Raw genomic sequence first — 13788 nt, forward strand, 5'->3', positions numbered from 1 at the left:
ATCTAATGAGATGGAAGAAACAATGTAAGAAAAAGCTACAGTAGGTGACCTAGGCTGATCCCACACTGAAACTGAGAACCCAACCTGGATGGCAGTTCTGCTTTGTGATTTCCTCAATGAAAATGCTGACCTTTGTGCCATTAGTCTTTTAAAAGACTATAAACATTTTTACTACAGGTCCCGTTTTTTTTCTCCCTAGTGTGCTGCGGGGCTGAGCTCCAGCTGCCGGGTGCACGGTGCTGACCCTCTCGGGGCTGCGGGGACATTTAACCCCCCGAGCGGGTGCTGGAGCAGCTGCTGCCGGTGAGACGCTGTTCGAATGGAGCCCGGGAGTGGAGGGAGCGCTGGGGCGGCTCATGTTGAAGCGGCTCCCGCCGCAGCTCTCCCCTCCCTCCTCCCCCAGCGTTGGGCGGGGGAACGCCATCCTCTGCCTTGGGATCCTGCGCTTGGGCTTTGTGCAGCTTTCCCCTCAGGGGCAGGGCCCGACGCCTCCGGTGCTTCCCGCGGTCCCCGCTCTCTGCCCGGCCGGCGGTTCCGGCCCCGCTCCGTGGCGGTAGCGCTGAGGGGAGGGCGGGGCCGGCGGGCGGGGCTCGGCCAATGGGAGGCGGCGGTGCCGGTGACGCGGCGGGGCGGGCGAAGGGGCGCAGGCAGCGGGCGGAGGGGGCGCGGCCTCGGCCGCCGGTCGCGACGTCGCTGCTGCCGCCGCTGCCGCCATGCGCCGCTGAGGCGGGCGCGGGCCGGGCCGGGCCTCGCCATGGGGGCACTGCCGCCCAACGGCAGCCTCGGCCTCACCGACAGCCCCCCGCGGCCCGGCGGGGAGGCGTCGGCGGGGCCGGGAGACCGCGGCTGCGAGAACGGGGCCCTCATGGACAGCTTCGGCATCTTCCTGCAGGGGCTCCTGGGCGTCGTGGCCTTCAGCACCCTTATGCGTGAGTGGCGACGGGCCGGGCCGCGGCCTCCGGGCCTTGCTGGCTCTGCGGGGCCCGGCTGCGCTGGGCGGGTCCCTTCCTACTCGGGGGGTTCGGGCTTGCTTGGGGGTGCCGTGACCTCGCTGCGGTGTCCCGGAGCCGTCCCGGGCTCCCAGCAGGGCTGTGGAGGACGGCGGCGGCTTCAGGGAAGTGCTTTGTTGGTGCCAGGTGAGGCGGCGGGGCTGTGAGGTGAGGCAGCGGGGCTGTGAGGTGAGGCGGCGGGGCACGAACCCCCTCAGAGTCCTGCGGGCCTGGAGCGGGGCGTCAGCACCGTCCGTGGTGCCGGAGGGACCGTTTGAGGGGCTCCAAGAGCAGGTGTCGGTGGTTAACAGCGTTGTTTCTGAGGGACTGTGCGTTAGGGACTCGAAGCAAATGCACTTTCTGAAATCTGCTTTCTAAATACTCGCACCCGTGCTGATCCAGTTGATCGCTTTGGGGGTGGGCGCGTGTTCCGCTGCCAACAGAACCTGCAAGCTGCGGTGGGGCGTGCGGAGTCACTCCGGTTTAGAACACACCTCCGTGTGTGCCGTGTCATCTCACGGGCACCGAAGCACGACGCACTTGTTAAAATCGCAACGCGCTGCGCTGCGCTTGCCTGGGCGATGTGCAGCCCCTCCGAGCCGGAGCCCCGGGAGCTGCAGCGGCTGAGTGCGGTGGCTTTGCTGCGCTGCTCCTTGGAGCCTGGTGGAAAGGCTGGAAAGGCTGGAGACAGGGTGCTCCCTGCTCCGGGGGCATCCCAGCGACCTGGAACAGCTCTGGTAGAATGGTTCTTTGTCCCGTGCTGCAGTTACCACTCTCTGAGAGAGCAGTAATTGAGCAGTGAAAAAAGTATCCAGTGCCACTACTCAGCTGACTACGAAGTCGATGTTAACAAAATGGGGGGGAGGAAGGAGGAAAAGCAACATCAGCTACAAGGATTTTACAGGTTGATTACTTTGAAGAGCAAGATCCTGTTTACCTTAGAACTGATAACCTTTCCATGTCATACTATTAAGTTTGCTAGTGCACTGTGCGTGCATACTTTTGTGTTTCAGTCACAGGTAACAACTGCATTGCTCTTACAAAAGCTATGCATGGAGCAGTCATGTTACTGAATGACAGCAGTAGTCACTGGTGTAACATTTGGTAAGGTCAGAGCATCCTCATAATTACAAGTTTTAGTGGTTTCCAAGCAAAAACGCCTCTAAGAGGATGGCATGTACACATTATTGTTTTTATAATTAACAAATAAAAATAGATCATTTGTATGGATTGTGTAGCAAAAGATGAAGAACTATAGATGTTATTTGTCAGGATAGGACCTTTTCCTGGATGTGATATAATTTATGCTTTTTACAGTAACAGTGGAATACTTGGTGAAGACAAAAGAATTGAACATAAAGTACAGACTAGGAAATTAGAAGGCTACTTGTCAGCTGCACTTCCTGACTTTGGTCAGGTATTCTAAACCATGAATTATTAGAAGGAGACTCTCAATTAAGTAGTTGTGGAGGAAAGGAGTGTAAGGGAGCCTCTTCCTGCAGTGGTACTGGTGAGGGGCAGAAGTTGTTTCCAAGGGAGATTAAGTCAAGAAGTAGCAAGGTGTCATGCTTACAAGTGCTTTTGTTTAAAAACAGGATAGGTGTGTTTGCTCCAGCTTTGAGACACATTCTTTTCCACTTAATTTTGGGCCTCTCAGCAGGAGAAGCTGACCCCACCACATGGACCAGTTACACTGGTGAAAGAGCAGTTAAGTGCTGTGCTAGAGGAGTAGGTAGGTCTGTTCCCTCTGTTAGTCTTGTCTGAATGTTTCTATCCTTTTATATCACATGCAAAACATCTGAGATGTTGTTTCAAAACCTTCAGAATTTTCCTTAGCAAGTAGAATGTTTTGTGATTCCCTATGACAGATGTGATGTGACAGAACTAGGAACTTGTGTCTGAGAGCATGAGGCAGAGTGTAATCTCTTACCTTTGGTTGGGTTTTGGTTTCTGTTTTTTTTCAAAAGGGAACCCTAGGAGGAGGTACTGTAATACTTTGAGGTTAATGGAGCAGAACCCTCTGTAGAAAAAGAACTGAAAGTATCATCAGCAGAGAGACATTGTACAATTGCTTTTGTGCATGGAAGTTGTTTTTCTTTGAGAAATACTTTATTTGGCATGTAATGAATAAGAATTTTTGGTTAAGTGGCTAAATAAAGGCTGACCTAGACTTGCCCTTTTCTAGATGGATCTCACTATGTTTGGGTTGAGTGGAAATGTTACCATGTTTGTGTTGAGACAAACCAAGAAATTATTATTTTTCTGTTTTACTTTTCTAGTTTATTATTATTATTGTAATTATTAATTATTCTAATTTTTATATTAACTAGCTGTAAAAGGAGGGAGGGCCTTTCTTTTGTCTTGTTGGTAGATGTTCATCTACAAATGACTGCAGGACTGTTCTTAAAAAGTAGCTGTTTAAGAACTGACCCTCTTATTTTGCTGCCTTGTGCATGCACCTATTCAAGTGCTGTGAAGTTAATGCCATCAGCTGACCTGCCAGTTACGTCAGTTCAGCTTCATATTTTTTAAGGACTAAAATGTGGTGTAGTGTCAGATTTTTAATTTCTAAAAGATGTGGTGACTCTGACAAGGAGCATGCACCTATCTTGTAATACTTCAGAGAAAGTTATTTACCCCAGTCACACTGTCAGCCTGCCTTGTGTGTGCCCTCCACTATTGAATTGGCACAGCCAAGAAGTGACAGGAGCAGAGAATTTCTTGCTTTGAGGTGATGAAATGATCATTTGAAATAAATCTGAAGTTTGAAACATCTGAAGTTTCCTTTTCTCTGTAGCTTTTGCCTCCTTGTTCTGTCACACAGAATGAACAACAGTTTCTCTTCTCTTACCTCACAGTAGCCTTTTAAATGAGCAACTTTATTATTTTCAAGTTCAAATATACAGCCTGTCATAACTACCTGATCTTTTCCTTGCAGAAGATGCTTTAGCTAGTTAGCCTCTGTTCTGACTGTATGGGAGCTTCCCTTAGCCAGAGAGTAGAAGTTTGCTTTTTTTTTATTGTTAGAGCTTGTTTAATTCCTCACAAATCCACTACTTGGACATTCTGATTTCAGCCCTTTCCCTGCTGCACTTCATAACCCCTGTGCACAGGAGAAGTGAGGTCCTTCTCTGGATGTCTGCATCAGCAGTGAAGGTTCTTCACACCATCAGAGCCCACCAGCCTCTTGTCTTTAATCACTGCTCTGAGTTCAGAACTCTGCTGTGGAGCTGAAGATGTGTTCAGACAGTTTCACTCAGACACTTTGGTTGTTCCAGTATGTCCAAAGTCACACTGAAATTGGGTGAGACAACTTCAGTTGCTTCTCTCCTGACTATAGGCTTTAACTCCCTGTTAGAGGGAACTAAGTGATTAAAAAGTACCTCTTTTTGGCAGTTCTGCTTGGACCTACAGCCCTTCTGGATTCAGACCACTGATGCTCAGGTCTGTTCAGCTGCTTTTTTTGAAGTCTATTACTTAATTTTGCTTTTGTTCCTCCTGCCTCAGTATGCATTATTTCCCACCCTACTTTATTTAAGTCAGGCTACTTCATAGCAGGAAATCTGAATGGGTTTTCCTTGATGGAAGAAATGTATGCTTATGCTTCAGGTCAGTAAGCCAAAGGTAATTTTTTTTTACAGAGTTTGCTATTATAATACCTGTATATTATTTAATTGGGATCTTTGCTGCTTAGGTATTGGTGTGGTGAGTTTTTTTCTTGATGCAGTGGTTTGGGTTTTTTTATTACTAATGCCACAATGCTGGTCTTAAATATTTTTGTACAATATGATGTATTTTGTCACTAATTCCAAGCATCTTCTGAGTATTCTCTGGTTAGGCTTTCACTGATAGTGGATGACTGGAGAGTGGTGCTAGCACAGTATTCCCACACAATTACAATGTACTCTTAGTTGTAAATAATACAATTTTTATTAGCCAAACCTGCAGAAAGGCATGGGGTAAAAAACACATGGCCCATCCCTTTACCCAAACTGTTTTAAATAGTTGCTCTTGCTCTTGAATAGGCAGTTTATTTACCCAGCTTGTTTGTCAGAAGATTGGTACATTATCAGAGTGCAGCTGTGTTTGTTTTGGGATACATAAGAATGGCTGAGAAGTTAGATGTGAGTCTTATTGATGAATTATTGACAAAGATGAGTTGTTTGATCGTGTGAGGAGAGAATAAACATGCTGTAAAGAAGACCAGGGTGTGTGAGTCTGTTGCCTTTTCATGGCTTTATTACAGTTTGTGTCTGTACTTGTTCTGAGAAGGGTAGAAGTTTCTGTTTTAATGGAAGTGAAACAACTTAGTACTGGTGTGGTGAGTAAAAGAGTATTTGGGTTTGCTGTTGAGGGTCACAGCTAAAAGAAAAATTTTTTTAAAAGCAAATTCTTATAAATTCTATGTACTTACTATTCTTATGTAATTCTATTTACTTAAGGTTCTCTTGTTTGCTAGCAGTGCTTTGAAGAAAATGCCTTTAAAAGTACATTCTTAACAGCCATTTAGAGCACAGTTTTCCCACTTGATGAGCTGTGCAAGGAAAACAAACGCTTCTTCCAATAATAAGCTGTGTTACAGTTTTGTAGAATTCGAAATGCTTTAGCAAAAATATGCTTTTCAGAGGAATGGTTTCATATTTTCATCAAGGTTATTACTATGGGGAATAATGTTCTGGGAAGCAGGCACTTGAGGAGGAATTAAAATTACAGTGGCCTTTAAAAAAAAAGAAAAATCAGCCTAAAGAGAACTGTTAGATACAAAAGAACTAAAGCATCTGTTTTTCAGCTGGTTTCTGTAGCAATTTTCTTTCTGCTTGAGCAGATTTTTAAAATGGGAGTTGGTGTTGATACCCTGTAAAATCAGCAGTGATACACAGGCTCCTTAGTAACAATAAGGTTATTTTACATAGATTTCCTAAAATGTGTGGCCCACTAGAAAGGTGAGGAGGTTTCATTAATAAAGAGCCTTGATATCATCCTGACTTGATAATGTCCCAGCCTTGTATTTGCTCAGTGATGCAACACATAAATGTGTTCTGTGAAATGCTGAGGACCACCTTGGAAAATGTTGTTTGTGCAGCTCATTTTCAAACCTGTCTCAAACAGAAGTTTCAGATCACAAATGGGACAGTCCCTGTTTATGGAAGTATGAACAGGATTGTACTTGCACCGTGGATGGTGCTTTGTCACATGCACTTTATTCTTTTTTTTCACAGCTTCCCACAAGTGCAGTAATTGGCAGGTACGTGCAGAGCTTGTTGTGCAGGGGGTGTGTGGGCATCAGGTGGTGTCAGGCAGTCCCAAATGGTGTCAAGGACCACCTACAGGTGTCCCAGCAATGAGGGTGGGTCCTCTCAGGATAGAGAATCCGCTGAGAGTACTCGAGTACGAGATGCTATTGAGCTACGTTAAAAGGCAAGATCTGGGGAGGGAGCGAAAGGAGAGCAAATATTTTAAAAGGAGGAGGTGAAAGAAAGCAAAATCCGTGGAACGGAAGTAGCAGGAGTTTTTCACGGGGAAGCGAGGGGGTGTCCGGGGGAGATCCTGAGCAGGAGCCGGGTCAGGACCCTGGACAGCTCTGCCGGGCCCGTCCGACCGCTCCGGAGCCGCCTCCCAACCGGGACGGGACGGGACCCCCCCCTGTCCGGAGCCCGGCCCGGGACCCCCCCTGTCCGGAGCCCGGCCCGGGACCCCCCCTGTCCGGAGCCCGGCCCGGGAACCCCCCTGCCCGGAGCCCGGCCCGGGAACCCCCCTGCCCGGAGCCCGGCCCGGGAACCCCCCTGCCCGGAGCCCGCCCCGGGACCCCGCCGTGGGTCTGGGTCAGCGCTGCCGGTGTGTTCAGGAATATTCTTACCGGGACTGTCAGTCTGCAGGTTCGGCTGGCTGGTCAGCCCCACACATCTGGTGGAAACAGGATGAGGTGATGGGAGTAGAAAGAAAGTGTTTTAACCTCTTGCTCCTGTGAGCCCGATCCATGGTAATTAGTGGTGATCAGTATCTTAGTGGAGTGTACTAGAGAGCAGCTGTTATTCTACAGGTTGTCTGCTTGTGGCTGCAAGACTTGTAAAAGCCATGTGAGGTCACTTTGGTCATGACCAAATAAATTATGCCTTACAATGATCAAGTGTTTTGTTATCCCCAGATGGTGAGGTATCACTTGCATCTATGTTACATGGCTGATTCTTGTTTGTTGTAAATAAATCATCAGTCCTTTCAGTAGCTCTTGCAACATCCTTATCCACATTTGAGAAAAAAATGTGAGATGCCCTAGCAGGGAGAAAAATGAGCTGAATGAACTGCTCTATTTTACTAATATTGTAGTACTCTTTAATACAAAAAATATGTAGTTGAGATAAATTCTGTCTATTACAAGCTCTGCAGAAAAGGACAAATGCTGCTGACAAACTTTGTTATGTACAAGCGAGTAATAATAGTCCTGGGAACAGCTCAGCTGGCCCACCAGGTGAAGCAAATAACCTGAAATGAATTTAGAAATAACAATTCTGGAGTTGTCTCCTGCTTTGAAGGCAGAAGACCAATCTTGATTTGTAGCATAGTTAGGTGTATAGCTCCGCATTTACTGACCAGAGGGGAATTGTATTTTCATAATGTTTAATCCTTCTTAAGCTACATTTTCTTTTTTGATTAAAATTGCTTGCAAGGTGTTTGATTCTTTATTGGATATAGATTTTAATAGCACTTTATTGGGTGGCTTAATATCCTAATAATGTCAGGTCTTTAATATTTTAGTGGTGCTAAATGTAGCAACTGTTCTTGAAATGCCACACCAATAAAAATTAAGAAAAAAAAAAGATATCAGTTTAGAAAATTATCTGTAATTTGTGAGCTTCATTTTTCATTAGCAGTTGTCTGTTACTCTTCCTTGTCATGCTGGCTCAGAACATATCATGTTTTCTTATTACTCAGCTGATTGCTGGGATATAATTGTGCTCCAGGTAATAAGATTTTTCTAAGTATAATTACACATCATTCACATTGTGAAATGTTTAGGAAAAAGGATAAGTTATGTTGATACTTGGAAACTATTAAAATGATAAATTATCTCAGAAACTCAGAAACTTAGAACCAACTTCTGGACTGCTAGCTTGGCTGTTGTGTAACTGTAAACTGCATAATGACTGTGTTCTTGACTAGTGTATTTTATAATTAAATTTGTAAGGAGCTGATTTGTATGACTACACTGTGTGTTTTTGAATACTGCAGTGATATTAATTTCATGGTTAATGAAGTTTGCATTCTTAAACTGGTATTTAAAAAGGTCTTATCTGTGTGGATTCTGTTGATGACATGAAAAATCAGGTCTGCTTTCTCATGCCTGCTGGTAGGAAATGCTTCAAATTCTCTAAGATTTCTTGATCACAGCAACATATATTACCTTAATATCTTAAATCTCACTGACAGACTGAATATAAGCTTGGAGCTTGCATGAGGCTGTCTTTGCAGGGGTGTGTGGTACAGGGGTGAGGTTTTGGGGTTTAATCAGGAATGATTAATTAAACTTGTTCACACTGCTGCTTGGGATACTAAAAACCTGATTTTCTACCACTGACCCTGAATCACACATTTTATACATATTTTTTGTCATAGCCTCATATGAATGTTGTCATAGCTAATGAATGTTGAGGATAAGAAGTGGCTAAAACAGTCGCAGTTTGGATTGACACAGTTCACATTCATGGGTCAGGCTCATAGTTACAGGTTTAAGATAGTTCAGAAGAGGGACCTTTTTTTTTTTTCTTTTAAATTTTTTTTTCTTTTAAATTTTTTTTTCTTTTAAATTTTTTTTCTTTTAAATTTTTTTTCTTTTAAATTTTTTTTTCTTTTAAATTTTTTCTTTTAATTTTTTTTTTTCTTCCAGCAGTATGGCTTCAGCACTGGCATTACGTTTAGAAGTTGTAAAGCCTTCATAAAATTCACACAGACACTGGAAGATATGAAAGTTTATCATGAAGAATGCTCATGCAGATGGAAATTGTTACATGTTTTCATCTTGATTTCAGAAGTTTAATTTAAGCAGTAAATACCTGGTTATTAGACACCATATATCAAAGAAGTCTACGTAATGGGCCACTGACTCTCCCTTCATGATATTTCATCTTGTGTAAGGAGAGTGTAGGAAAGTAGGTTGTGTATCTTTTGTTCTTCTGAAAGCAGTTGGTGTTTTATGAAATGCTCCTTGCTTGCAATTCAGCATTTCAATAGTGTCAGCAGCCAAGGAAGAATAAATCTGGGAAGCAAAGCTATTCAGAATTCAAATGGGCTTTAGACATTCAGTCTCTGTCTGCATTTGGCCTCCTTGATTTAATGTATTTGCTGTTTATAATTTCCAACAAATGAAAACACAGTTTTCTGTTTACATTGTTTTTTGGGTATATCTGAGCTTACATTTCAGGTTTGCTTTCTGCTTTTCAAACTGCTGCAGTTATGGCTTAATTAATATTTCAATGAATGGTGAGTGAGTTGATAGCAGAGCTTTGGCAGTTCTGTGAGTTCCCAAGAGCTGGTTTAAAACAACTGAACTGAATGACTTCAAGTTCATTGATATCTGTTGTCATACTAATAGTGTTAGGAAAGCTTCATGTATTATTGAGTGAGCTTGTGAATGCTGTGTGTGAAAATGGTGTTGTGAATTGTAAATTGCTACTTAGTACACTTTGATATGGATTGATTCTGTTTGTTTTGTACTAAATAATTGATGTTTCCCAAATGGTTCCTATTTTTAATAGGAAAAAAAATTCCACTTTCTTGCGTCAGGCTGTATTTTTTAGCTTTCTCTAGCTGTCTGTACTGCATGGTAAGAATAAGCTGTCTGTTTCCCCAGCAGCCTTTTTGTTTTGGTAGTTGTTTAATAACACCTGGCTCAGAGTATAACAGTGTTTGCAAGAGGGCTGTGTTTGAAACTTCTGAAGTCAGTCTTGCAGGCATTTTGTGTACCCAGGAGGCTTAGATTTGCTTTTTTTCAGCTACCTCATACCTGTTGAGGAAACAATAGCATGTGCTGCTGTCTCTGAAAGTGCTGGGAAGTTTCATTTTGACCTTTCAAACAGAGCACACCTTGACCGAACAGTGCTACGTACACTAAGTGCAAAGATAACAAATGCCTAAGATCAAATCTTGTCTTACAAATTCAGTATGTGGAGAAAAATTTCCTAAGCTATTTTTAGTGTTGCTATAGGGTTAGCATGTCATACAGGAAAAGGGCTGAATACTTTTGTATTCTGTGACTTCAGAACTGCTGCTCTCTGGGGAGATAGCAAATAGGTTAACACTGAGAGTGAGAACTTGTGTCTCCTTTGCTAAGTTAGTTCAGCTGTTTTATAAGTAAGCTTTAGCTTGTTTTAAGAAAGAAAAAAAAAAAAGCTCAGTTACAATGGCTGTGGATGTGGTGTGTCTGGGCTGCATGGTCTAGTAAAACACATTTGTTTCCTTTATGGACAGCTAAGTTACTGCTTCTGTCAGAACCACACTGTCATGTGCTACCAAGATGCCTGAGTGAAAGCATCAGCCTTGGTGAAATGGTCTTAGACTGAGTTGTATGCAGCAGATAATGATTTATTTGTGTCTCCCTCAGCCTTTACAAGCTTATCGTCTGCAAATTATTTTTTTTTTTTAGATTAAAATATGTATTTGTTAGGAATAAAAAGCTCAAAATAACCTTACATAATGCATATAGCAGCCCTTCCTGAAGAAACAATATTGGTTTATTCCAAAGCTCAGGTAGCAGATTTGTTGCTTGTGGGTTGTTTCTTGGAAAGTAAATTTAAAAAAGAAAAATTGTGGTTTGGGGAAAACTAATTTTTTATTCCCTCTTTACTGCTACCAAGAAAACATTGGGATGGATAAAGTGAAACTGCTGGACAACCTCTTAGAAGCTTTACTTTAGTGGGGAAGGGAGACAAGTTCAAAGGTGATAAAGCTCACTTCATGATGATGAGACTTTTCAGGAGTTATTAGTGTGCATGTGCTTATTCATAACAGACTTGGTTCCCACTGTTGTGGGGAAAGTGTTGGTATTAACAAGCAAAACTGTTTTTGACAGTCTTCTTAAATAGAATTTTTAAAAATCTAAATCTGGCCTGCATATGGAGTTGGTTTTAGAAGTTTTCTACAGGGTTAGAAGTCACAGGATCAAATTCATAATGCATATGTTCTCCTGATAACCAAATGTTCTGAAAATAGTTCAGTTCTCTGAGGGCAGCCATATGACATTCTCTGTCTGATTCTGAGTTTGGAGGCTAAAGTTTGTTTAGCTCTTTAGCTGTTTAGTCAGCAAACAGGTTTCTTCTGTAAACTTTACTACCTGCCTTGAATGTTGGGAGTGATGTGGAGTAATATTGAAGTGACCCTGCAAATGGCAGTAGCCTTGCACTGGGAGGGCTGTGTTGGAGAATCTGTGTGGGTGCAACACGTTACTCAGCAAAGCCATCCTGCTGCAGGAGATGCAACATTCATGCTGTGCTGGAAGCTCAAACTGCAGCAGGCTGCTCACTGTTAAATTCTTTGCATAAATTTATTTATACACATAGGTGTGTGTGGTTTCTCATTAGCCACACTTTGGTCCTTTAGTAATTGGCTCAAATCTTGGAGCTTTTAAGCGTCATATCACAAAGGTGACTTTTAGACTTACAGACCAATTTTTATTAGAAGGGACCCCAGATGTCACCTGCTCCCACCTCCTGTCCAGAAGCAAATGAAACATTTTGTCAGATGCTTTGTATTTGACATATATTTGAAAATGTTTTAAGAAGCACTGGAAATACAGATGAAATTCCCTTTTCTCCCCTTAGAAGAGCAGTGTTTCTGCAGTACTGCTGTAGAGGACATGGAACATGTTGAATATTCTTTAGCTTCTTTTCCTTTCTTTTCCTGTGGTATCCATTAATAACTTATTAATAGTAACTAACTAACGAGACAGAGAATTTTTCTTACATCTTTGTTGGAATCAGAATGATTTTTATTGTGAACTGCCAGAACATGCCTAATAAATGCAGTAATACATGATATGTAGAAACATTTTAAACGTTTGAGTTGAGCTGATTCTGTGCTGCTATGGGAGTAGCCACTCAGAAACTTGAGAGTTCTTGAACCTATACTGAAGTTACTTCATGTTGGCAAAATGCATCCCATGGGACTTCTTGAGGAGAGGAAGGAGAGAGAGAGAGAGAGAGAGAAGGAAAGGCTGAATTCCAAGTATGGATTCAAGTGTAGCTTTTCATATTGATATTTTGGAGATATTTTACTTTATTCAGTCACTGTTCTTATATACAGCCTTTATTCTTCCCTATTAGCCTTCAGTTTTCTGGAGTGCTGATTGCAAAACCCCTGTGTTAAAGTAACTGTCAGAAACCTTTTCAAAGTACTCTGGCATTAATTATTCCCAGAATTTCAATTAAATGGGAAGACAATTTAATGAATTTGAATTTTGCATTAGCAACACTCTGCCTTATATGCTTATCTATTATCTGTCCATCTGGCAGGTCACATGTTTGTTGGCAGAAGTGCTTTTATTGCCTTTCCTGAAGAATTCTGGCAGGGAATGTATAAACAAGCAGCACTTCTTTCTTCATTTATAATCCAGCATGAAATTCTGAACATTATTAGTTAATTAATATTAAATATGGTGAATTCTTGCTAGCGTGAGTGTAACGCACCAAACAGAAGCATATGGAGTGGTACCACCTCCTCACAGTGAGAAGCTGGCAGATTGAGACCCATCTGTCAGCTCACACACACACACACACACACACACACACACACACACACACACCAGGGCACAGCTCTGAGTTTACAGTGAGACAGTGCTGGCTGCCAAGAGAGGTTGTCAGTGGGCTGAGAGCATCTGCAATTGTGGCATATTTTGGGGAAGCATGAGTGAAAGATTTGTTTTCCCCTCCCTAACTCAATAGATGCTTAAAAATTCTACAGAATCTTTATTTGAGAATGTGTGCTGGCTCTTGGTTGCAGAATTAGTTTCTTAACAGGAAACATACTATGGAACCTGAGCCTTACCAGTGTGGTTATTTACAACCTGTTCCTTTTCTTTCTCAGTGTACTCACCTCTTTCACCAGCTCGATACAGAAACCAGGATCCCTTGCTAAGGGTGAAGCTAAATTTCTCTCTATTTGAGCCACTCTGATGTGAGAGTGTATTGAAACCCAGACATGGCATCCCTGGCAATACTGTGTCAGAAATACCTCATGTTCCCAGGCACAGAGCTGCAAGAAACCAGGCTGAGAAAAGAGCCCTGTTTCATAGGGCTCTGCTGGGCTTTCAAGTGTACAGGTACAGGTCATCAGGTAGCATTTGAACAGATTCTCTTTTCCTTTGGGGGGATAGAAGTTTGTGCTGTCATCAGCCATTTAGCAGAGTTAACTCTTCTGTTTAGTGTTAAGTCAGATGAAATTTTGTTTTCAGAACTCTCCAGAACACGAAACTTCTGAAGCCTTTTTCTCACTGTGGATAAAATTTAAAGTAGTGGTAGTTGAATTGGTTTTAAATATGCTCTTCAGAACGTTTTTTTTTTTCATTAATAGTGTAGAGAAACAAATGAATTCACAGACTTATGCAAATTCTTCATAGTAGTAATAGAAAAAAAAACCCCTAAGCTTGGAATTGCACCATCCAACCCCCAACCTATGTGAATCTTACCGGTTTTTCACTTTGTCTGCAGAAAAGCATCTTCCATGAACTCCACATTCAGGTGAAACTTACATGTCTTGCATTTTTTTATGATACTTCTGGCTTCCTGTTGTTATGCAAAGTGAAACTAATTAA

General features: G+C 42.6%; 1 protein-coding gene across 1 annotated transcript in view; it reads left to right on the plus strand.

Moving 5' to 3' along the window:
* Positions 1-659: 659 nt before the first annotated feature.
* Positions 660-13788, plus strand: part of STIMATE (STIM activating enhancer) — a 33230-nt gene continuing 20101 nt past the window's right edge. The window contains exon 1 of the mRNA XM_071755674.1: positions 660-929. Within this exon, the coding sequence (XP_071611775.1) occupies positions 755-929 (175 nt within the window). The 5' untranslated portion in view covers positions 660-754. The remainder of the gene's footprint in view (positions 930-13788) is intronic.

The sequence above is a fragment of the Heliangelus exortis genome, chromosome 12, assembly GCF_036169615.1.
Source record: "Heliangelus exortis chromosome 12, bHelExo1.hap1, whole genome shotgun sequence".
Taxonomy (NCBI): domain Eukaryota; kingdom Metazoa; phylum Chordata; class Aves; order Apodiformes; family Trochilidae; genus Heliangelus; species Heliangelus exortis.